This window comes from Myotis brandtii, unplaced genomic scaffold (genome assembly GCF_000412655.1).
Source record: "Myotis brandtii unplaced genomic scaffold, ASM41265v1 scaffold57, whole genome shotgun sequence".
Classification (NCBI taxonomy): domain Eukaryota; kingdom Metazoa; phylum Chordata; class Mammalia; order Chiroptera; family Vespertilionidae; genus Myotis; species Myotis brandtii.
Window position 1 is genome coordinate 3107325 of NW_005370133.1, and position 27068 is coordinate 3134392.

Consider the following 27068-nt stretch of genomic DNA (forward strand, 5'->3'; position numbering starts at 1 on the left):
TCCCCATGGTATAATTTTTACTCCTTCGTCATAAATTAAATACTATATATGCATGGGTTTACTTCTGGGGTTTCTATTTCATTGATTTATGTGGCTATTTTTATGCAATACCATACTATTTTGATTACTATATTTGTAATATTGTTTGAAATCAGGAAGTAAAATTCCTCCAACTTTGTTCTTCTTTCTCAAGATTGCTTTGACTATTCAGGGTCTTTTGTGGTTCCATACAAATTTCACGATTTTTTTTTCTATTTCTGTGAAAAATGCCACTGATAAGGATTGCATTAAATCTGCAGGTTCCATTGGGTAGTATGGAAATTTTCACAATATGAATTTTTCAATCCATGGACATGGAACATCTTTCCATTTATTTGTCGTTTTCATTTTTTACCAGTGTTTTATAACTTTCAGTGTATAGCTCTTTCTTTTCCTTGGTTAAATTTATTCCTAAGTATTTTATTTTTGATGCAGTGGTGAATGGGATTTTTTCTTAATTTCTTCTTCTGATAGTTTATTGTTAGCATCTAGAAATGCAACTGATTTTTGTATATTGACTTTGTGTCCTGCAACTTTATCAAATTTGTTGACAAAGTAAGTCTTTATTATTTTATTATTTTCTGAGTGCAGTCATTCACTTTTTGGTTTCCTTGTTTTTCAGTTTAAGCATATGACCTTAAAAAACAAAACACCTATACATTTGATTGCTAGAGTCCTTGGTCTTACTTCTTTGATCTGGAAAGACCACATATATTCTCAATAGATAGTAATTTTAATTATCAGATGGGAATGGAATAATTAAACTCTTCTTCCCTGTTGTACAGATGAGGAGATTGCAGCACTGGTTACTTTTACTGATGCTATCAAAGATTTGAGGAAAGAGACATACTTGTTAAGCCACCCAGACAAATGTTTGGGTATTATAAAGTTACCAAAGGTTAAGAATAAACAACCCAGGCAACAAAAAACCATCTATGAATATAAAAGCCTAAGTGACCGTCTGACCATCCGACCGGTAGCTATGACACACAATGAACATCAGGGGGCAGATGCTCCAACTGGTAGCTATGACATGCACTGACCACCAGGGGGCAGACGGTCAACACAGGAGCTGCCAAGCTGCAGTGACTTGGCAACTGCGGTTCTCAAGTGATGCACCTGGAACCAGAGAGGAGGGAGCTCGATTCTGGGGTGCATCACCCGAGTACTGCCCTCTCGCAATCTGCGACCCCTCGGGGGATGTTGAAGAGCCGGATTTGGCCCTATCCCCACAGGCCAGGCCGAGGGACTCCTCTGGTGCACGAATCCGTGCACCGGGCCTCTAGTTTAGGTTATCTTAGTTGAGTAGAGTAGAAAGTCCCTGAAATTGGCAATGTTTTCCTGGAGTCCTGGAACATATTTTGTAATGCTAGTAAGTTAGGTTGCTTGAACTTGATTTTTCCCAATTTGTTTGTTTTATATGCAGGTAAAGTAACTTTCAGTCTTCATTAATGATTTTGAGACAATAATTTTTTGCTTGAAAAGTTGTACACATCAAAATAATCTCCAGTGTGACAAGAAGGTTAATCTCCTTCCTAGGTTAACCCCTTACATACTTGGATTGCTCTGATGGGGGCATTATTATGTTATGGTGAAACATGCTGCCTCTGAACTGAAGTCAGTTTGAGATCACATGTTTGCTACCACTGTGTTTACTATGATCACATGTTTACTATGTCACCTTAGATAAGTTATCTATTTAACTTCTCTTTGTCTCAGGTTTCTCACCCTTTTAATGGAGGATAATAGTATATTGAGTGAGTAGGGCATTTAGCACTTAAAATAACATTTAGTACATAATAAACACTTAATAAATGTCATTGTCACATATCATTATTTACATAATTATTTGTCATAATTATTTGAAACTTGACTCCAAGAAATGTGTAGGAGCGAATGTTACCCGACTACTTGGTTTCTGGCATATCGGCTGTGTGTGACCAAGTGAAATAAAGAACATAGGCTTAGTGGAGGAATGGGAGGATAATGCTAAGTTTAGTTTTGAACATGGAATTTAAGGTGTTTGTGGGATGCTAATTTTGAAATGTATGAATTGAAGATGGGAGCAGAGCTATTGGCATATGGGTGGTAATTAGGACTATGAGAAATGAGTGAAATAACTTTTAAGGATCTACCTTGGCCTAGGTTAGAAACCTGGGGACACTAATCTTTAAAGAATAATGGGGAGGCCATGAAAGAGACCATCCGAGAGTTAGGTGAATAAGGAGAGAGCAGTACCACCAAAAAAAGTGATCAATCCAACACAGATTACAGTTGACCCTTGAACAACATCAGGGTTAGGGATGCCAAAACCATGTACAGTTGAAAATCCACACATAATTTTTGACTTTCCCCAAACTTAACTATTGTTAGACTGGAAGCCTTACCAGTAACATAAACAGTATCTTAACAGAGTATATATATTGTATGCATAATATACTGTATTCTTATAGTAAAGTAAGCAACAGAAAAGAAAATATTAAGAAAATCAAAAGAAAGAGAAAGTACACCCTATATAATAAAGAGATAATATGCAAATTAACCCTCACGCCCTCACAAGATGGCTGCCTAAGACCAGGCTGGCAGGGGGGTTAGTGACGGATGACCAAATGACTGAACAAGCTGGCTGCATGGGGTGACCAGGCCGGCAGAAGGGTGCAATTGGGGGTGACCAGGCCAGCAGGGGGGGTGCAGTTGGGGGCAACCAGGCTGGCAGGGGGGGCAGTTGGGGGCAATTAGGCTGGCAGAGGTGGCAGTGAGGGACGACTAGGCTGGGGCGACCAAGCTTGCAGGGGGGGGGCAGTTAGGGGCGACCAGGCAGGCAAGCAGGTGAGCAATTGGGAGCCAGTGGTCCCGGATTGTGAGAGGGATGTCTGACTGCTGGTTTAGTCAGACATCCCTCAGCAGTCAGACATCCCCTGAGGGGTCCCGGATTGGAGAGGGTTCAGGCTGAGCTGAGGGGACCCCCCCTCCCAGGCATGAATTTTGTGCACCGGGCCTCTAGTGTGTTTATAATATTTATTGAAAAAAAACCTGTTATAAGTGGACCCCCACAGTTCAAACCCATGTTGTTCAAGGGTCAACTGTACATTAATCTTAGAAATGAAAAGTATAAGTGGCTTGAGTATTAATGAGTGTTTTGTGACCCTTTGGTTTTTGTAGAAGAGTAGAGGCAGATGACAGTGAATTTAGGGATGGGGATAAAGGAGGAAGAGAAGATAATAAATGGTAGACTACTGTTTTCAGAAATTTTGACAAGACAGATTTTGGAAACTGTAGGAAGATACAAGGTAAAGGGAAGATTTGGGGGAAGGATGGGATACTGATAGGCTGAGAAGAAACTATTAGCAAAGAAAAAAGACACAGGTTGATTAGACTGGCCTTAATCAGGAGAAGGGCCAAAACATCTCTGAGACTAGAGGAAAGCAGGATGTGCATATATGTAAACCTTTAAGGTAGAGGACATCACTTCTCATGACTACATTTTCCCCCAAAGAAATGAAAGGGGGGAAAAGGGTCAAAAGTTGAATGGGTGTTGTGAAGAGAATGGTGAAAGCTTAGAATAGTAATTGAAGGAAATAGGAGAGGGAGGCTGAAACATTTGTTTCCCAAATGAGGGACTTTTCCTTGAATAGTATTTAAATATATCACTAGAAGTGTGGGTACTATGAATGTGTTATCTGAAAGGGGAAAGACTATGGTTTCATTTAATGCAGTATATTTATTTAGCATCGGGTCTGTACACACTGTGCTATATACTTCCCGGGAGATTCAAATGAATACTGACGGTCTCATTCAAGGAAAGTATGAACTAATAGCTCATGTCATATGATTTGTCAAAAACAGAAATATTTATAATAGCCTAAAAATGATAAAGAACACATGATATTATGAACATACCATGAGGATTTGAAAGAAGTAGAGCTTCCATCAAATAAGGGGGGGGAATGTTGGATTTCTTCCAATAGGGAAAGGCTTTATGGAAAAGGCCAAAAAAGGGGCTACACATGAATTTTCTGAGGGAACAGTAATGAAGCTAGTTATTTCATTTTATAGCAATCACATACTCTTCTATAATACAATGGCTGGCAGTCAGAAGAGGAGAAAAAAGTGATTAACAAAACATAGTGAATTCTATTCTATCCAGGGTGTTCAAAATGTGATTATATTTTTATGTAGGAAGATAGAATTCAGTAATCCTTTCCATAAATATTTGGTGAACATCTCTGTGCTAGGTGCTGAGACTCAGGTACAGTTTCTGTCCTCAAGGAGTGCATGTCTAGTAGAGGGATGGAAGTGAAAAGGGAGAACATCCGTTCTATGCCATACATGATGTAAAAGTGGTATATTTGAGTAAAACTTGGGGTTGCAGTGGAAGTATGACTGTATGATCAGCAGTTTTTTTTTCTTCATTTGTAGTTGGAGAACATCAGTTGACAGGTCATAAAGTGGCAGTTAAAATCCTAAATAGACAGAAGATTCGCAGTTTAGATGTTGTTGGAAAAATAAAGCGGGAAATTCAAAATCTAAAACTCTTTCGTCATCCTCATATTATCAAACTGTAAGTACTTTTTAAACTGTAAGTATTTTTGTACCCAATAAAACAAAAGAGAAACTGTCTTGAGATACTATTTATGAATTTATAAATAGTTGTCTTTAATTAATCTTTCATAAAAACACTTCTTTTCATATTTATATTGAGCAAGTATTAATTTATTTAAGTCCATTAATTTTTTGTTTTGTTTACTTTGCATACTTTTGGTTTAGAATTAGAAGTTATTGTTTCAAAATTGGTACTGCTTTCAAGATTTGAGTGTAGCCTTGGAAGTTGACTCATTTCTAGTATTCATTTTGAAATTCTTTTAGGACTTTGATATTCCTAGATTCATTTTGTAATTTTTACTAGTCAATTATCATGAATGTATCTGGGTATTTTCTTTTTGGAAAAGGTAGAAAGTAACTGTTAAAGGTTATCTACCATAGTGTATTATTTGCAAAACAACAATATTATTTTAATTACTGATAGTAAAGCTCTTCAGAGAAGCACGTGAATTTTGGGGGGATAAGACACGTTACAAACTTAAAAGATAATCATATATTAGAGATGAATAAATAAGCTAATTAATTAAATTGAAATATAAATAATTGAAAATCAACTAGACCCATAAAAAATTTAGACATTAAATATTCCTTTAAATCACCTGAAGTTGTAGTTTCATATTTACTGAGAAAATGTGATATGTTAAACACTGAAAATTGTCTTTGTTTTTCATCTCAAAGCTTGGTTAGAGTTTTATAAAATAAGTATTACACTTATTGAGTAAGAATAATTTCTATTGAGCATTTTACGTATATAATTTCACTTCATCTTCAAGTTAAGCCTATAAGGAAGGTATTACTATCTTCATTTTATAGATAAGGATATTGCACATCTAAAGAGTATCAGCAACTTGTCCATAGATAAAAGGTTGCCAGTCAGCTGACCTTAAAATAGGGAGATTTTCCTGGCTTATCTAGATGGGCCCAGTGTAATCACAGTGGTTCTTAAAAGTAGAAGAGGGAGCCTGGCCAGTGTGGCTCAGTGACTGAGAGCTGACCTATGAACCAGGAGGTCACAGTTTGATTCCTGGTCAGGACACATGCCCAGGTTGTGGGCTCGATCCCCAATGTGAAGTGTGCAGGAGGCAGCCGGTCAGTGATTCTCTCTCATTTCATTGATATTTCTATCTTTCCCTCCCTCTCTCTTCCTCTCTGAAATCAATAAAAATACATTTAAAAAACACAAACTCAATGATTCTCATCGTTGATGTTTCTATCTCTCTCTCCCTCTCCCTTCCTCTCTGAAATCAATAAAAATATATTTAATAAAAGTAGGAGAGGGCATCAAAAGAGTGAGAGAGATTTTAGGATGGAAATAAGGTCAGAGGAATAAGCTGTGAGAAGGACTCACTGGCTGTTTTTGGCTTTGAAGATAGAGGAAGGGGGCCATGAGATAAGGAATGCAGGCGATCTTCTAAAAGTTGGAAAATACAAAGTAATGGATTTCTCCCTAGAGCCTCCAGAAGGCACTGCATGCAGCTCTCCTGACACCTTGATTTTAGTCCAGTGAGACATATGTCAGGCTTCTAACCTACAAAATTGTAAGAAAATCCATTTTTGTTATTTTCAGCCACTAAGTTTGAAGTATGGAAACAATAGGAAACTAACCAGTAGCGTTCTTGAAATCCTAAATCAGTGGCTGACCCTTTTATTGCTGGGATTTAGAACATGCGTTTAGTCTTTACTATCACGAGCTGTATTCAATGATGGGGGCCATTCAGTGCATCTCACCAACAGCACGAGCATGCTGCTGACTGTTCAGAGAAGGCTTTTCTTGGGTTTGGTGTGCCATTGGGTAACTGGTGTTGACTAAGCTCCCAACCACTTCAGTGTCATTTGATCTTCACTTGGAGTTCACTCGATCATAAATATAAACAAGAAATGAGGCCCCTGAAATTGCATGGCAGTACTTGATTATAAGGTTATCCTCCGGGACCTGTATTCTAGGTGATCCAGAATATGTATATACAGGATTTTAAAGATTATCCTAAGAATTAAAATACAACCTGTGAGCCCAGTGACTCACCTCTCCCACTGTTTGTTTCCTTAATTTTAAAATGGGATACCTCATGGTGTTATTTGAGGACTAAATGGTATAATGCCTAGTGTTTAGTGTGCACTGGCCCAAAGCAGGAGTTGGCAACCTGAGCTGATTCCAGTTTTCTTTCATGATTCTGAGTAGTTTTCAGCTAACTGAAATAGTTCATATGTACTTTTGACTCCATGTTAATAATGACTTTATTCTAGTTACTGATAGCTCTTCGTTCTTCCTTGCTGAGTAGCTACTTTCTATTAGAGGAAAGAGCTAGGAAGCCAGACCAAAAGTATCACATGCCAGAGTGAGAGTGGAGAAGGGAAAGCAATCTCTGTATTTGTCTTGTTTCTTGACCGTGTGACTTAGAATGCCAACAACCCTGAAAGACCCCCAGGAAATTTTGCCCTCTTTAGGGTATGAGTCCTAGTTTCTGTGCTGATAAAATCAGATTTTGTCAGTAAGCAGTTGCAGTGGTCCTGAGGATTTATTTTTGCTGTCATATTTACCAGTGTTTTCTTACCTCAGTTTCTGTAATTATTTGTAAGTATTTAATATTGGTTTGACTATCTCATTCTGGTGTAGAGTTATTTAATTGTTTGGTATTTTGTTTTGTTGCAGGAGTTATAGAATGTTCTCAGGGCTGGCAGAGGTGAATTTGAAGTTTAAAGCTTCTGGCTTCCTGCCTTGAGCTTATTAATCCATTCAGCTACATTGCCTCTTAATTATGGATCTGAATTTAAAAAGAAAAAAGCACTCTCATGTATTCTTGCTACAGAACAAGTTATTAACTTAACCTCTAATAATGTTAGTGATGTAAACAAGGAGAGAGACCTGATCCTTTTAGTTTTGTTTGTTTTGTGGAGTTTTGAACTAGCTGCCAAGAATAGTTTCCTTGTTACAGAATGGGCCTCTAGAATTGGGAAGAAAGTTTGAAAACTAAATACCAAGAATGAAGGATATTTATTCCATGCTTTCTCCATTAACTCAATTTGGGGGTGGGAGAAATAATCACTTGGAGAAAATTCAGAGGAGTAAACAGGATTGAAAGGAAACTTCAAACTTTTCCATGAACTAGAATTTGTTGGATTAATTTTTGTCTGTGTTTTTCTTTTCTCCATAGTTCTTAGAGAAACTTTATTTTAACTGATCGAAAGATCAATACTTTCTAATTTAGTAGAGATGCTTTTGCCTGTCTGCTTCTTTTAGTCTTTATTTTATTCAACCTATGGTAGGTACTCAGTAAACATTAAGTGTGGCCATTAGTCTGGCACACACAGTAAGTGCTCAGTAATGATAGCTGTGGTTTCTGTTGCTCTAGATTGGCCTTTGGTGTGGATAGTGGCTGCTGTAGAGTTAGAAGTTTCATGAAGTAGTTAAATCCAAAAGTAGCTATTAAAGATCTTGTGATATACTTGGAGGAATTAGCAGTTAAATTTATTAGAGTTGTATGCCTTCTTTTCTTTTATGCCCCAAAGATGTACAGAGCAGAACAGTGATTGAGAATTCTGTTAATAAATCAGATTAGCTTACAGCAAAGTGACATAGTAGGTGCTCCTGCTCTATACTATTTGTTTTATTCAGTTAGAGTTTGGTGCTTGCTAGGATGCCTCTCATAAGTTGGCTTTTACTGGTATAGGATGGCTTTGAGAATTCTCGGTAAAATTTCCTTTCCATAGCTCATTTGAAATAGTCTCAACATCATTGCACAGTCATACTAGTTTATTTTATATAAAGTGGGATACTTTGTAATTTCTTATCCCAAAGATGAAAGATTTATTGTGAAAACCTGTCATTTTCAATACTATAGCTTTAATATTTTACTTTTTCCAAGTGTCCTCTCTTAAAATGTATAGTATGCAGTTAGATCATCAATTTCCTGGCCATTTCCCCTTCCTCTTTAACAGGGAATAGTAATCAGAACCACTTTAATAAAAGGTGCTCCATCCAGGTGGACTAATTACCAGAAGGTTCCCCTGCTTCTGCCATATCCCATGTCAAGGTATCCTGCTTAAAGGGTGGCATCTGGGCCTCTTTTCAGCTCCTACTTGTGCTTTCCACTGGGTGCCTTTAAGCCTTGCAAAAACTATACATCTATACTTAGTGCCCTTAAATAGTAACTCAGTGTAAATTAGATGTTGCTCACGATTAACCAGATTGTAGATAATCCTTCATAAACAAAGCAAACCTCTTTAAAAAGCAGAACAATTGTTTCTTTTATTGGTGTTAAATGTAACCGTCAGTTAAAACGTCAATGTTATATTTTACATGTTTTCACTTTTGTAAAATTGTGCGTGGGGTGGGGGGAAGTTGTAGTTTTCAGGAAAAATTTTATTTTGTCAAATAGAGCTAAGGTTTTTATTATTTTTTAAAATGTGCTCAGCTTTGAGTGCCAATAAATAAATAAATAATTAATTAAATTTCATGCATAAATACATACATCTATTTAAATTTTTATTATGGAAAATTTTAAATGTATACAAAGTAAAGTGTCAAAGCCTCATGTATCTCTTATTCAGCTTCAACAGTTGTCAGTGTAGTGTTTTATCTGCTTCTCCCAACTTCTCCCACCCTCAATTATTTTGAGCAAATCCCAAATATTATGTTCTTAACCTTCAAATTCTTTAGTATTTATTTACTCTGGGAAATAAAGCCTTTTTTTACTTTTATAACTTAAATACAGTTTATTATAATACCTACAAGGTAATATCATCAGCCATCCAGCTAGTGTTCAGACTTTATTGATGGTTTCATAAATGACTTTTAAAGTTGGTTTGTTTGAATCAGAATCAAAAGAAGTGTATACAGTGTAATTGGTCAATATGTCTCTTGAGTTATTTTTAATCTATAACTTTCCCTTTCTCTTTTAATGTTGAATAAAGGGTCACTTGTCCATTTTCTGGATTTTGTTGATTTTATTCCTGTGGTGTCATTTAACCTTTCCAAGAATACTTTTTACTTATGATACCTGATCTCCATAGACTATAAACACGTTTTTGTTTAAGTGGAAAAATTAATGCTTAACTCAGCTATTGCAGATTGAAGGATTTTAAAGATTTTGTAAACATGAAAGGGAGGACTGGAGGTAAGTCCTTAAGCCTTGAAAGTTAGTTGAATTTTGTTAAGCTCTATGTTTATAGTTCTCTGATTATTTTGATAACATTATAAACCTGTTGCCATCTTAAAATATTATAAAACATTGGAATATAAAATTATAGCAAGAATAGATGTACAGGTTGATTTTGGTTAAAGTAATATTTTTATTTAACTTTTTTTTTTTATTTACAAAAAGATACCAGGTGATCAGCACTCCAACAGATTTTTTTATGGTAATGGAATATGTGTCTGGTGGTGAATTATTTGACTACATCTGTAAACATGGACGGGTGAGTAACACTATGTAGTACAATAAATTCCTAAGTTAGAAAAGAGGGAAATAGTGGGAAATAGGAAACCACAAAGATATTTTTTAAAGTTGGGTTGCTTCTGTAATAATGCTCAACTAAACATAGAGACTATTAGACATATCTTCTTTCTTAAAAAGTACACCTTTTGAAATACTGGTTTTAGGAAATAAGTACCATTTAATTGCCAACATGATGCCTATGCTTTTCAAAATGAAAAATCTCTTCCATACGTCATGTTGAAGTGTCAGTAATTTTCTTCCTTAGCACTTTCACATAAGTTCGGTTTTAGATTGTTTTACTTGCTGACTCCCCAGAACTTGTACACATTTAGTAGTATTACTTGAAAATGAAATATTATTGCCTAGCAGCAAAGAAAAACCTGTTGATTGACATGTTGAGCGTTAATGCAAGTTTTTGGTTTCTTTGTCTGATTTGTTGAATATTCTAGCAGAACCTAATGAGCTTACCTCAGTTATATTTAGGCTGAGTATGAAACTGAAACTCTTGCTATGTAGATGTCCGGAATATTTTTAGTGCAGCTTCTTTAACATTGATAGGTTGAAGAGATGGAAGCCAGGCGGCTCTTTCAGCAGATCCTGTCTGCGGTGGATTACTGTCATAGGCATATGGTTGTGCACCGAGACCTGAAACCAGAGAATGTGCTGTTGGATGCACACATGAATGCCAAGATAGCTGATTTTGGTATGTGACTCCAGGGTTGTTTAGAAATGTCGGTAACAATTCTTAAAGAACTAGGAGCTTTCAGTTTCAACATTGTAAAGCCCTGTGCTGTGAAAAGGGATTAGTTGTACAGCCTCCACAGTAGCTTGCTTGGTCTGTTTATTTAAACACTAGAGGCCCGGTGCACGAAACTCGTGCAGGAGGGCGGGGGCTTAACCCGGCCTGCACCCTCTCGCAATCTGGGACCCCTCGGGTAATGTCAGACTGCCAATTTAGGCTCAATTCCACAGGGATTCCTGCAGGATCGAGCCAGTGCCTAAATTGACAGTCGGACATCACTCTCGCAATCCGGGACTGCTGGCTCCTAACCGCTCGCCTGCCTGCCTGATCACCCCTAACTGCTCTCCTGCCTGCCTGATCACCCCTAACCACTCACCTGCCTGCCTGATTGCCCCTAACTGCTCTCCTGCCCGCCTGATTGTCCCCTAACCACCTCTGCCTCTGCCCCTGCCTCCGTGGCTTCATCCAGAAGACCGTCTGGAATGATGTCTGAAAGGTCGTTTGGCTGTCTGGTCTAATTAGCATATTACACTTTTATTATTATAGATGCTTTTAAAAAATGCAGAAAAAAACAACACATTCTCATAGACACAGACAACAATATGGTGATTACCAGAAGGAAAGAAGAGTGGGGGGAGGTAGAAGAGTGTAAAGAGGGGACAAATAGTGAAAGAAGGACATTTGACTTGGAGTGGTGAACACACAATACAATATACCGATGACTTATAGAATTGTATACCTAAAACCTATATAATTTTATTAACCAGTGTCACCCCAATAAATTCAATAACTAAAATAAATAAATGTAAAAAATGCAGCAGATACTTTTAAATTTTTTAAAATTATTTATTTTATTTAAAAATTTTTCTTTATTGATTAAGGTATTACCTATGTGTCCTTATCCCCCCATTCCCTCCCCCCCTACCCCCCTGGTGTCTGTGTGCAGCAAATACTTTTAGAGACGTTAGAGGGGTAGGATCAAGATAAACCCATTCAATCTGCATTTCTTCCTAAGGAATCTGAAGTGTTTTTATGTGTGTGTGTGTGTGTGTGTGTGTGTGTAGGGGGGGATCACAAGCTCCTTTGAAAATAGGGACACTCTGATGAATGCACTTACCCGGAGGCACATGGAAGTTTGCATGCAGTTCTGGAGCTTTATAGTCCTGTGAATCAAGGAGGCGGTGCCCGTGGGCCTCGGTAACATCTCCCACTTGACAAAACAAGAGGAGTTTTTGTCAGGAGCAAGGAAAAGCTAAAGTGCAGGATGTTTTGGGAAAAGGATTAGGAAGTAAGAGATTATAGAAAGAGAGATGGCAGGGTGCCAGAGGTCAGCACTGCTTGTTTTAAAAATTTTGTCAGTAGCTTGTCTTTAATCTAAAAACCAGGAAACTAGTCTCACTATTTCCCTTCCTTCTCTAAATCACAGAATTCATTTAGTACTATAGTTCAACTAGATGTTTGGTTCAATTGATTATATTTTCTATTTTTAATTTAAAGCTTTCCAGATTAAAAACTTTTGGAACATAATCTTTATTAAACTGGAGCCTGTCTGATTTCTACCTAGAGATTTTTTTTAAAAAGGCTTTTGAAAGTATAGTCTCTATTTTATTCTTTCAACTGTAGAAGTGGGTAAACAATATTATGGTAGTTTTATGTTTGGAAAAGTTCATATAGTTTTAGAATAACCTCATATTTGTGAAGTGAATCAATATTTACAAAAGGAATTTCATTCCAATCACACGTGTGATATGTTTTAGCTTTTTTTGTCATAGTGTAACAGCACTCTGAAATGGTCTCTTTCTAGTCTAACAAATGCTTTCCACTCCTTTTTATAATAACTTAAAAAATATGATGTATGAACATTAAAGACTTGACATTTTCCTCATGCACCTATCTCTACTTTTAGAAATATCTAGCACCAGGTAAACATTACTCTTACTTTCAGGATTATCTAATATGATGTCAGATGGTGAATTTCTGCGAACTAGTTGTGGATCTCCAAATTATGCAGCACCTGAAGTAATCTCAGGCAGGTAATGATATATCAGCAAAGAGTAAGCTTTTTATAATCTTTTGTTTATTCTGATAACGCTTAATTATACATTCTCTTGACAAGATTAGATTTTTAACACAGTAGAAACAAATTGTCCCTTTAATTTTTTCATTGTTGAAGACAGAATAGTTATATTAAGCAATAGTTTAAATATTTAATTTTGTTATGATTATATTTAAGAAGGTTTTCCATTAAAAATGACTGAAATAAATGTTGATTTCTTTTTTCACTTTAGAAAAGTGCAAATAGAGTAAGCATTTGCTAAATTTAAGCAAGTGTCATTATTTACTTATCAGACATGATCCTTTAATGATACTTTACATATCCTTTTTTAAAGTATATAGAGTATTTTATATTTTATTTTTGGAAGAATGAGGTTTTGGGTGGGCAGTATGTCATTTTATGAATTCAAGTGCACAAGTGAAGATTTTGTAATTACATAATTTTCTCATTGGTACATTTTAAAATGTTTATATAGATTGCAGTTGTAAACTTAAGTCTTCTACAGAGACCAATGTCTGATGAAAGAGTTAACAGAATTCTATGAGAGAAAAACTAGAAAAGGTATATTACAAAGATAGTAGGTATAGGAGTTTGGGCAGTACAGCCAACAATGTTAATGATGGATAGTAATTTTTATTGAAACGGATTATATCCTTTTTTTTTTTTTTTAATCCTCACCCAAGGATATTTTCCCATTGATTTTTTTGGAGAGAGTGGAAGAGAGAGGAAAAAGACAGAGAAATATCAGTGTGAGAGAAACACATCGGATTGGTTGCCTCCTGCATGTGCCTCGACCAGGGGAGGAGCCAACCAAGGTACGTGCCCTTGACCAGAATTGAACCCGGGACCCTTTGGTCCGCAGGCCGACACTCTATCCACTGAGCCAAACTAGCTAGGGCAGATTATATCCTTTTTAAAATTGGAATTGTAGAGATTTACTTTGTTACCTCAGACCCAGGTTTGAGTTTGGTAATGTGCTATCAGGGGAATTTTAATACTGTATACAGGTGAGAGAAAAAACCTTCTAGGCATAGTTTTTCTGGAGCAACGCTAATTTTAGTCCCATATGCTAGCAAGTGGTTAGAAAGAGAGTCATTGGGTACTCAAGATAATGTGATACAGGACAAATACTGTCAGAGACATTGCCGCAGAACTAGTTAGGCACTTTACTGTTTCACATATTCTTTAAAATAGGTGTGCCAGGAATGAAATTCTGTTACATACACATTTTCTTTCTTGTAATAGATTCATGGTAAAAAGATTTAGCCTATACATTATATAGTATTGTGGGTTTTTTCCACCAAGTTTGTGGTCATCTACTTTGTTGTTTCTATTAAAAAATCAACCATAGAAAGTTTTATATTTTTTAAAGAGTCAATTAATAAGTTCAGTGAAATGAGTTTGTGCCAAAAAAAAATACTATTTTCTTTTGGGAAACTTGAATATTTGTTAGACCAATTAATTATTTTCCATTGGTGTTGAGTGTTGAAGAGCGGCCATGGACTTCAGTAAAGACCTTGAATGCAATATTTACGGAGTCCATACTATGTGTAGGGCTATAGAGGCAGGGTACCTGTAGGTGAGAAAGCGACACTTGTACTTCAGGTTTGTGCTGTCATCTCTTTTCTTAGATTGTATGCAGGTCCTGAGGTTGACATCTGGAGCTGTGGTGTTATTCTGTATGCTCTTCTCTGTGGCACTCTCCCATTTGATGATGAGCACGTGCCTACGTTATTTAAGAAGATCCGAGGGGGTGTTTTTTATATCCCAGAATACCTCAATCGCTCTATCGCCACTCTCCTGATGCATATGCTGCAGGTTGATCCCCTGAAACGAGCAACTATCAAAGACATAAGGTGAATCTATTTTTGTTATTGTTATGTACATATTCTAGTATTGAGAACACTAGTACCACTAATTGAATGCCTTTTTTATCCTGAGCTCTATAACAGTTTATATAAATTTTACTTCTCTTAATACACAAATCTGATCATGGCACTCATCTTTTAAATATTTCAGATTGTTTCCCAAACTTTTTAGCTTAGGTAGCAAAGCATACTAGGCCCTTCATAGTAAGGCTCTCCTCACTTCTTCTAGCAGCAGTTCTCAACCTGTGGGTTGCGACCCCTTTGGCGGTCGAATGACCCTTTCACAGGGGTCGCCTAAGACCATCCTGCATATCAGATATTTACATTACGATTCATAACAGTAGCAACATTACAGTTATGAACTAGCAACGAAAATAATTTTATGGTTGGATCACAACATGAGGAACTGTAATTAAAGGGCCAGAAGGTTGAGAACCACTGTTCTCAAGTCTCATTTTCTGCACTCACTACTATGCCCCTTATACCAGTGCTTCAGCCACATTGAATGTCTCCTTGTTTCCCAAATATATTTTCTGCTTTCATATCTTTGTTTATATGACCCCTTTTGCCTCTGATGCCTTTTCTGCCTTTTTTGACCTGATAGATTTTTGTTCATCCTTTAAAATGTTGCTCACATATGACCTCCCTTGAAACCACTTCTGATTTCTCTAGGCAATGTGAGTTGCTTCCACTTCTGTGCTTTCCTCATTTTGTTCATGCTTTTATTATTTCTTTCTCATTTTGTATGGAGCTTTTTTTCAGTGTATCTTTCTCTCTCTTAATTGTAACTAAATAAGGGTAGAGAGAGTGTCTTCCTCATCTTTGTATATGCTAGAATGCCTGGGATATAATATATGCTAAGAAAGTATTTGAATACATTTCTAATAGAAAAACAGGGTGAGACATGTATTTTACATGTGGTTGATGAAATAAAGAATAAAAGTTTTGCTAAGATTTTGAATTACAAAATAGCTGCTAGTGGCTTGCTATGAAGGATTTCTTGTGTGAGAAACTTTGGAAAGTACGGTTGCTGGTGTTACTGCGAATGGGACCTTTACTGGTATATAGTGCACACCAGCCAGGATGACTCATTGCCTCCTACTTTTACCCATCATGCCACGTGTCTTAGAGGTGTTTTGTTCTCACCTAACATTTTTTCAGGTATTTTCTTAAGAACACGTTCTTTTGACATCTTTCCAGAATCCTTCTCCTCTTCATGAGCCAGAATGACTGTTTAGAGACCTATGACTCTTGGAACATTTAAATGATGGCTCAGGTGGTTGTTTCCCTGAAAGCAAGGACTGATTCTTTTGTATTCCTGTATTGTTTTCTTTCCCAGCCTTTCCTCAGTGTTCCAGGCCTCATGCATAAACATGAAAAACTGTAAATCAGACCAGATTTAGATATGGAAATAAACTTAGCGGGGAAAAAACTTTTTGGGTTCATAATTCTTTAGAATATATAGTTCAATTAATTGGTTTTTCCTTAGAAAGAAAATTAGAGATGCTGAGATACACACACACACACACACACACACACACACTTGTATCTGTATCAGCATATTTAGAAGAATAAAGTATTGATTCTGTTATTTTAAAATAGAGGCTTTAGGAAAAAAATGTGAGTAAAAATGTACTTGGATGTAGGTGGTATAAAATAGTGGCATTCATTTCTGTACTTAAAATAATATAGCAACTTGAATTAGTTTTCATCATTTTCTTATTTACCCAAATTCAGTTTTTTAATGTTCAGGAATTCTTTTTTTTTTTTAAGGGAGAGAGAAGGAGAGAAAGAGAGAGAGAGAGAACATTGATATGTTCCACTTATTAATGCATTTATTGGTTGATATTTTTTAAGTACAAACAAGCACATTGAAAATTTGCCTTTATTAAAAATTATTGATTTTAGAAAGAGGAAGGGGGAAAGAGAGAGAGAGAGAGAGAGAGAGAGAGAGAGAGAGAGAGAGAGAGAGGATAGAGAGAGAGAAGAAAGAGAGAAACGAATGTGAGAAAGAAACATCGATCTGTTGCACCCCCACATGCATGCACCCTGACCAGGGATCGAACCCGCAACCTGGGCATGTACCCACCCAACCAGAAATCAAACCTGCCACCTTTTGATGTATAGATGACACTCTAACCAATTGAGTGAGATGACACTCTAATCGGCCAGGGCCATTTTTTGATACTTCTATGTATGTGCCCTGACTGGGGATGGAACCCACAACCTTGACATATCAGGAGAATGCTACAACTAACTGAGAAACCTAGCCAGGGCCTGTTTGGAAATTCTTGATTCAATAAAATACAGTTCAACAGGCAAATAATTACTAATTTTTGAGTAGTTACTACATACCAGATATTTTGCTTAATGCTTGACATGTTTTATTACATTGACCCTTAATAGGTAGCTATTATTAATCTTATTTTACAGACCATAAAACTGATACCCAATTTAGATATGTAATATAATTTCTTATCTTCTATTATTTCTTTCAAAAAAAAGCTATCAGTCATTTTTATTACTAAGTACTTATTAGATGTTTATTATTATCATGATGTAGCAATAAACACAATGAATTCATTTTTGTCTTCATACTTCAAGTGTCTATTCATCATTTATTTATTCTGCATTTATTGACCATTTACTGTGTATTGGGTACTGTATCCTATATAATAAAAGGGTACTATGCTAATTGACTGCCTCACTCTCAAAGATGGCGGCGCCCACCGCCAATAATGAGGTAATATGCTAATTGACTGCCCCACCTTCAAATATGATGGCGCCCACAGGCAATAAGGAGGGAATATGTTAATTGACTGTCACGCCCTCAAAGATGGCGGCGCCCACAACCACAAGATGGTGGTACCCAGTCCCCTCAGCCCCACCAGGGTGGCAGGCGCACGGCAAGGCAGGGCCCACCCCCAAGTGGGCCTGGCCACTCTGCACACCTGCCACTGGAGTCCCCCAGTCCCCTCAGCCCCCCAGCTGCCCAGGGCCGGCCCGAGGTGCAGGCAAGCCTCAGATGGCCAGTCACTATGAGGTGCACTGACCACCTCTTGGTCCCTCTCCCCAGCCAGCAGGCTCCGATTGCCTAATGGTGAACAGGGAACCAGGGGTGGGTGGTGCCGGGGGGTGGGGCCGGCTGTAGGCAGCCAGGGAAGATGGCCCTGATCACAGGGCAGGCCTAGGGACCGTACCCGAGCACGAATTCATGCGCCCGGCCTCTAGTAGTTAAATAAGACATGGTCCCTTTTTCAAGGAGCTCCCAGTTTAGCGGGAAGAGTAAGAAGAAATCAGCAACTATAGAAAAGTATGAGTGTTACAATGGAAAGATCTAGACGCTGTAGAGGTTACATCTTTGTATCCTCAGGGCCTGGCACATCACTATTTCTTATCACCACAACCATCATCATTTTTTTAACTTTTCAATTCAATTTATATGTCACAAGCAGAGTAATATGTACAGAATGCAAATTATATCCTGTCACTCATCTCTGCAAAAGCTTGCAGTGATTTTCATTAACCATAGGTTCAAATCCCCTAACCTTTTTTATATCCTGCAGCTGTCATAACTTTCTGATATCTTTTACAACTCCAACCCATAACTCATGCTTTCATGATGGTGGTGTTAATTTAGTTCCCTGGACATGGCAAAACTCTTCTTGTCTCAGAGTCTTTGCATATTGTTTCTTTTGCTGGGAGTACCTATTCCTCAGCTCTTTGCTTAGGTGACTTCTAATCATTCTGATTTATGTCTATATATTACTCAGAGTGGCTTCCCTAATCACCTGCCTCCTGTTCTGAAATATATTCCCTCATTTTACCTTGTGGTTTTTCACTCAGAATCTCTATCACAGGATTTTCATGTTTGTATATTTGTAACCATGTATTTATTAGTGTCCCAGTGCATGGATTCATGCACATTGAAAGGAAATTAATTAGAAGAAATATTTTAATATCACTGTTTGCCCTTTCTCTATGATTGAAGTGTCAACCAAATTCACGATAAAAAATGACAGATCAAAACACATGCATGCAATTGTCACCAGCGAGAGCTTTATATGTATCGCACATGCGTGAGTCAACTTAGCCTTTAATATATATGAATAAACTTGCTTAATTAGACCTGCTTTCTGATTTAGCTAAACTTTTTCCAACCCAGTGAAGCACCCCAACTTCTCTTTCAGGTAATTGTCAGAAACACAGCAGTAAATATCAACATGAAACAGATTATTATTGTAGATCACACAGCGGGGGAAAAAGGGTAAAATATTTAACTGTAGCAGTGTTTGACTGTATTCTGCACAGTGAGAAAACCTGAAGTCATTTTCAAGGTCCACCATTACTTCTTTTCAGTCAGGTCAAGTTTCTAAACTTTCTAAATCTCCATTGTCTTGCTAATGAAAAGAAAATAGGATTCTACCGAGTCTCCTATCTACCTACTGCAGGACTTCTGAGAGGATCAGATGAAATGAAGCCTTTGGGAAAAGGCTTCACAAACATTTGGTTGAACTGTAAAATGTTTGCACCTGGCTATAAAGCAAGTCGGGTTCCTGGGCTGAAGAAACTCCAAGGAGGCTAGTCGCTAGGGAGAGGAAGCAGGGCATTGCTACGTGTTACCTGGTGCCCCCGCTGTGGGAGCACACTGACCACCAGGGGGCAGCTCCTGTGTTGAGTGTCTGCCCTCTGGTGGTCAATGTGCATCATAGCGACTGGTCATTCTGCCGTAATGGTCGCTTAGGCTTTTAGTATATAGATTATCATTATCATCATCACTACAAAGTTATCAGAAAAGTCTTTAAGTATTGGGAAGTTTTCAAACTCGTGCACACAGATACAAAAACACAAAATTCTAAAATTTTGCTTGAGAGGTTGGATTTTATCATTGACATCAAATACTTCCAGTTGTCTCCTTCACAGTGACAGGTTCATTTTGTTTATTTTTGAGAAAATGTCAGCCAAATACCAAGTCTGAATAACCATAGTTTTTTCAAGGGTAAGGTTATTTAACTCACCCAGGGTCACATAGCTAGTAAGTAACTAGGTATTTCTGATTCTGTTATATTGTGTTTCCCATGTCTAAATTATTTGGGACTTGCCAAAGCATGTTCTTACAATAGTGTATTGTGGTGTTTTTTCCTAGAGAGCATGAATGGTTTAAACAAGATTTGCCCAGTTACTTATTTCCTGAAGACCCTTCCTATGATGCTAACGTCATTGATGATGAGGCTGTGAAAGAAGTGTGTGAAAAATTTGAGTGTACGGAATCAGAAGTAATGAACAGTCTATATAGTGGTGACCCTCAAGACCAGCTTGCAGTGGCCTATCATCTTATTATTGACAATCGGAGAATAATGAACCAAGCCAGTGAGTTCTACCTCGCCTCTAGTCCCCCAACGGGTTCCTTTATGGATGATAGTGCCATGCATATTCCTCCAGGCCTGAAACCTCATCCAGAAAGGATGCCACCGCTTATAGCAGACAGCCCTAAAGCAAGATGTCCATTGGATGCACTGAATACAACTAAGCCCAAATCTTTGGCTGTAAAGAAAGCCAAGTGGCATCTTGGAATCCGAAGTCAAAGCAAACCATATGACATTATGGCTGAAGTTTACCGAGCTATGAAGCAGCTGGATTTTGAATGGAAGGTAGGAAATTATATATTAAGATCATTTGTAGAAGCCATTTTTTTTTTGTTTGTTTGTATAGTAAACTGCTCTCAACTGCTGAGTTGAGTACTGAGGTCAATTAAAGATTTGTTTCTTATTTAGATAGAAATTTAGTGGTCTTGATACTTCTGGCTATAACTGCCATTCTTTGCAATAATATACCATGTGCATTCAAAACAAGACAAATAAATCTCTGTAAGGAAGAAATATGTTGATGTTGGGGACCTACATATTTTTGAATTACAAAATAGTATTTTTGGCAAAGAAACAAAAAGTAATCAACTTGAAATCACCTGAGAAAATAGTCCACCTGTTTCAGCATTCATTATTCTCAGCGGTTCTCAACCTGTGGGTCGCGACCCCTTTGGCGGTCGAACGACCCTTTCACAGGGGTCGCCTAAGACCATCCTGCATATCAGATATTTACATTACGATTCATAACAGTAGCAACATTACAGTTATGAAGTAGCAACGAAAATAATTTTATGGTTGGGTCACAACGTAAGGAACTGTATTTAAAGGGCCAGAAGGTTGAGAACCACTGCATTATAGCAATAAAAAGTCATATGTCTTCAAAGATACTATGTTTTTACATTTCTCTCTCCCCTTTTAGGCAGAGTTTCTCTTTGTCAGTATCAGTAGCAGCTAGTGGTCAATACATAGTATACATCAGGATATATTTATTCAGTCAACAAATATTTTCTCTAAGTTGAGAAAACCTCTCTTCCTTGGCTGGTGCTTTCAATCCTTAATTACGAAATATATTCTTACTCTCAGCCCACATTTTACTCTTTAAAAATATAAGCGCTCAAATTCATTTCAGTTCTATTTATTTGTTGGGAATAAAAGCATTTTTTTTTATTCCAGGTATTCCTTTAACGCTTGTTCCTTTTTTGAGGACTGTGAATGTATTTTTAAAGGTAGAAGAAAAACATTCAAACATACCATGTAAATATTCACTTGACATGTTTGAATATATCAGTCATTTTCATTTCATTCTTTGTATGTGAAAGGCATAGATAAAATATTTCCTTAAACCCATTTAAAACTCAGACCTCTCTTTTCTGAAGTAGTTAATAGTCAGTTAAAAAAAAGAGATGTTAATATCTTTAAAATTCCTTACCAAAAAATTTTTGTAACTAATTTGATAGATGTTTTTGCAAACCCTGAATCTTCTTTATCTGAGCTGCAGTATTCTTATCTTCAGAGGCAGATAATATATTTATTTTTCACCGGATTTTTTGTGATATTTAAATTTTGTGACAATACCTGTTAACAATGCCTGATACAAACCTGTAACACATTAGTTTCCCTTTATTTCTTCTATTCCATATTTATAGGTAAAAGTATTCAAGTTGAGGCTGGGCAGCCAAAATTATCATTTTAAAGTGAGGCATATATAGAATGAAGGCTAGACTCTATAATCTCTGAGTTTCTTTTAATTTTAATTGCTGTAAACAGTATTGTTAGTGAGGATTAAAAATACTAAATTACCATGTAATATAAAAAGGGATCATCCAGAATTTCTTCTCTATCCCACTTCTATCAGTGATTCATTTTTATAGTCTTTGCAATAAGAATAGGGAGATATTTTATAGTTTGTTAATTTTAACATTTTTCCTTCACAAAGATTTCTTGTTTTAGGTAGTGAACGCATACCACCTTCGTGTAAGAAGAAAAAACCCAGTGACTGGCAATTATGTGAAAATGAGTTTACAGCTTTACCTGGTTGACAATAGAAGTTATCTTTTGGACTTTAAAAGCATTGATGGTAAGGAAGCTATGCAGGCATGAATTCTGAGAAGATAAAACTTGGCACTAGTTGACAAGATGTTAAAATCATCTCAAAGGCATGGTGGGTAGGTCTTTTATACTGGTTTTTAAGTAATCTAGATTTAGCTAAAAATTTAAGTGAAATGAAGAAGATCAAAGACACATGGAATATCTCTAACCCAGCACCTCTCCAAAAGAAGTACTTCCTTGCCATAAAAAAGTCATTTGACGTGTTGGTTGTGGAGCAAAAACCAGGGAAGCAATTTTTAACTAAAATTAGCTGATGTTGTCAGGTTCTTTATCTCATTCCCTCATTCATAATTTGTTACTGTTAGTATTACAATATCTAAACTTGCCCTTCATTAGCTTCTCTCATCCTGATTGGCCAAAATGACCAAATAGGCCTCTCTTGGATTTAGGTTAGATTTCGGTGCCCGTGGCCATCCAGGAGCCAAAGGAGCCAGGGAAGGAGGTCCTGTCCAGATATTCACTGTGTGCCAAGAGTCAACCTGGGTGGACCAAATGTGCTTATTTCATTCATTGGCCAAAGTAGTATAACAACAAAATAAAACAACGGTCAGGAACTGAATGGAACAGGAGAGTTTAGATACAGGAAGTTGATTTAAACAGAGCTTTTAAATTTTGTTTTTGAAATACCATCATCTATAGCAGTGTTTATATGTCCCTAGACCACCTTTATAAAAATTACCCAGAATTCTTATTAAAATGCAGATTCTTGGGAACTGCCCCCAGACCTACTAATCCAGAATCTCTGGAGATGGGAAACTAGGAATCTGTTTTGTTGTTGTTGTTGTTAATCCTTACCCAAGGATATTTTTCCTTATTTTATTTTTTAGAGAGAGTGGAAGGGAGGGGAAAAGACAGAGAACCATCCATGTGAGAGAGACACATCCATTGGTTGCTTCCTGCACACACCCTGACTGGGGCTGGGGATTGAGCCTGCAACCCCATCCATGTGAGAGAGACACATCAATTGGTTGCTTCCAGGGGCTGGGGATTGAGCCTGCAACCCAGGTACACTTGACTGGAATCGAACCCAGGATCCTTCAGTCTGAGGGCCGATGCTCTATTCATTGAGCATAACTGACTAGGGTGGGAATCTGCATTTTCAAAAAGATTTTTAAAAATCTTTATTGTTGAAAGTATTACATATGTCTCCTTTTTTATCCCATTGACCCCTTATAGCCCACCCTCCACCCTCTATCCCAGGCCTTCACCACCCTATTGTCCGTGTCCATGGGTTATGCATATATGCATTCAGGTTCTTTGGTTGATCACTTCCCAACCCTCCACCAGCCCCCATCCTCCCTCTGAGATTTGACAGTCTGTTTTATGCTTCTACGTCTCTAGATCTATTTTATTCAACAGTTTATTTTGTTCATTAGATTCCACATAAGAGTGAGATTATGTGATACTGTCTTTCTGTGACTGGCTTAGTTTGCTTAGCATAATACTCTCAAGGTCCCTCCATGCTGTCTCAATGGGTAAGATATCCTTCTTTTTTACTGCTGCATAGTATTCCATGGTTTAAATGTACCACAGCTTTTTTATCCACTTATCTATTGATGGGCACTTGGGCTATTTCCCGATCTTAGTTATTGTAAATTGTGCTGCTATGAGCAGAGGGGTGTATACATTCTTTCTGATTGGTGTTTCAGTTTCTTAGGATATATTCCTAGAAGTGGGATCACTGGGTCAAATGTCAATTCCATATTTAATTTTTTGAGGAAACTCCATACTCTTTTCCATAATGACTGCACCAGTCTGTATTCATACCAGCAGTGTACTAGGATTCCCTCTTCTCCACATCTTTGCCAGCACTTGTCATTTGTTTATTTGTTGATGATAGCCATTCTGACAGGTGTGAGGTGATATGTCATTGTCATTTTAATAGACAATGGGCACATTTGGTCCACCGAGGTTTGTGTTTTTTCATATGTCTCTTGGCCATCTGTATGTTCCCATTGGAGAAAGGTCTATTTAGGTTCTTTGCCCTTTGTGTGTGTGTGTGTGTGTTACCATCTTTGAAACTAATGAAATAATGGGAAATAAAACACCGGATATTTTTGGTCTTTCAAATTAGGAAGCACTTTACTTTAAAATATAATATTGATGACTGCTTTGAGAAAACAATATAGTATTTTTTTAATCTTTATTGTTGAAAGTATTACCTATGTCCTTCTTTTCCCCCGTTGACCTCTCCCACCCTGCCCTCACCCCCCATCCCAGGCCTTCACCACCCTATTGTCTCTGTCCATGGATTATGCATATATGATTGATCTCTTCCCACCCCCTACCCCTCCCCTGCCTTCCTTCTGAGGTTTGACAGTCTGTTCAGTACTTCTGTCTTAGGGTCTATTTTTGTAAATTGCAATAGCTATTGTAAATTATGCTACTACCTTTTTGCCCATTTTTTAATTGGATTGTTTGTCTTCCTTTTGTTAAGTTGTATGAGTTCCTTGTATATTTTGGATATTAACACTTTATTAAATGTATGCCAAATATGTTCTCCCTTTTCATTTTGTTGATGGTTTCTTTTGCTGTGCAGAAGCTGTTTATTTTAATGTAGTCTCATTTGTTTACTTTCTCCTTACTTTCCTTTGCCCTAGGGCCTAGGAGATGTATCTCAAACATATTGCTATGAGAGATATCTGAGATTTTGCTGCCTATGGTTTCTTCTAGGATTTTTATGGTTTCACGTCTTATATTTAAGTCTTTTATCCATTTTGAGTTTATTCTTGTGTATGGTGTAAGTTGGTGATCTAGTTTCATTTTTTTGCATGTATCTGTCCAACACCATTTATTGAAGAGACTGTCTTGACTCCATTGTATGCTCTTGCCTCATCAAAAATTAATTGAGCGCAATGGCTTGGATGGATTTTTGGGGTCTCTGTTTTGTTCCATTGATCTATATGTCTGTTCTTGTACCAGTACCAGGATGTTTTGAATACAGTGGCTTTGTAGTATAACTTGATACTGAGTATTGTGATCCCTCCAACTTTGTTCTTCTTAAGATTTCTGTGTCTGTTCAGGGTCTTTTTTGGTTCCATATAAATTTTTGGAGTATTTGTTTTAGATCTGTGAAATATGCCATTGGTAATTTAATAGGGATTACATTGAATCTATTGATTGCTTTGGATAATACAGACATTTTTTTAATGTTGATTCTGCCAATCCATGAACATGGTATGTTCTTCCAATTGTTTGTATCTTCCTCTATCTCTTTTTTTAAACATCCTGTAGTTTTCCGAGTATAAGTTTTTTACCTCCTTGGTTAAGTTTATTCCTAAGCATCTTAATTTTTTGTTGCTATGATAAATGGATTGTTTGTTTAGATTCACTTTCTGAGAATTCATTATTGGTGTATAAAAATGCCATTGATTTCTGGTGTTAATTTTGTATCCTGCTACATTGTTGAATTTCTTTTTTAAATCTAGTAGTTTTTTGGTGGAGTCTCTAGGGTTTTCTATGTACAATATCATGTCATCCTTTCCAATTTGGATGCCTTTTATGTTTTCTTTTTGTCTGATCACTGTGGCTAGCACTTCCAGTACTATGTTGAATAAGAGTGGTGAAAGTGGGCATCCCTATCTTGTTCCTGTTCTTAGGGGCAATGGATTTAGTTTTTGCCCATTAAGTATGATGTTGGCTGTAGGTTTGTCATATGGCCTTTATTATGTTGAGGTATGATCCCTCTATTCCCACTTTGATTAGAGTTGTGTTTTTTTTTTATCAGAAATGGTGTTGCATTTTGTCAATAGCTTTTTCTGCATCTATTGATTATGATCATGTGATTTTTGTCTTTCAGTTTGTTTATGTGATGTATCACATTTATTGATTTGCAAATATTATACCTGCCTTGCATCCCTGGAATAAATCCCACTTGGTCATGGTGTATAATCTTCATTTTAAAAAAGATTTTCCTCACCCCCCACCCCAAGCAGTTTCATTGTGTACCAAAGGTTCAGAACCACTGTGTAATAGTTACTTTTATCTTAATGATTTTTTGTTGATACACCACAAGAAAATCCTTCAGGATGTGCTTTATTCACATGCAAGTATATAGTTTGATTTCAAGGTTAATGCCGAATCCTTGCTGAGAAGGATGTAGGGGGTCACATTTTGACTGTATGGAAGTGTTGTGATTAATTAGTGATGTCTGTTATGTTTGTTGGGGAGGGAAGAGGTCATCTGCTCCTAAAACACTGAAACATGACATTTATTATTTAGTCGCCTTTGCCCAGATGTGTTTACTTACTTAATTCTCTGATGATAGCATCTTCATAAGAAGGGCTGGGGCAAATATACCTTTCTGATTAATTGCTCTGCTTTGGTCCATTTCAGATGAAGTGATGGAGCAGAGGTCTGGTTCTTCAACACCTCAGCGTTCCTCTTCTACTGCTGGCTTACATAGACCCAGATCAAGTTTTGATTCTGTGACTGCCGAGAGCTATTCACTGTCGGGCTCCCTCACTGGCTCCTTGACTGGAAGCACACTGTCCTCAGTTACACCTCGCCTGGGCAGCCACACCATGGATTTTTTTGAAATGTGTGCCAGTCTGATCACTACTTTAGCTCGTTGATGATTTTTCCCTAGTTTATATCTTTCTGTTGCTGCACTGTGAAAATCACATGTATTCTTTAAATTATTATTTTACTTATGTGTACACATACTCTAAAATGCTGATTGACAGACATGAATATTGCCAGGGGACACTCAATGCCATTGAAATTATGAAAACAAAAGTCTGACATTTTATTTATCTGTAGAAATCTGTAATTCTATGATAAATTCATATAGGCAGTATCATTAGTAGATGAACACTGATGAAGATCGTTAATTAAAATTGTGAATTCATT

The 27068-nt window shown here is 37.1% G+C and overlaps 1 protein-coding gene across 1 annotated transcript; it reads left to right on the forward strand.

Moving 5' to 3' along the window:
* Positions 1 to 4433: 4433 nt before the first annotated feature.
* Positions 4434 to 27068, forward strand: PRKAA2 (protein kinase, AMP-activated, alpha 2 catalytic subunit; the record flags this gene model as incomplete). The annotated part of the gene is made up of 8 exons (XM_005878674.2): positions 4434 to 4600; positions 9963 to 10056; positions 10635 to 10779; positions 12764 to 12851; positions 14506 to 14730; positions 19889 to 20393; positions 22059 to 22185; positions 26553 to 27068. Coding segments are annotated over 8 exons (1590 nt in total), but the record flags the coding sequence as incomplete, so codon positions are not given.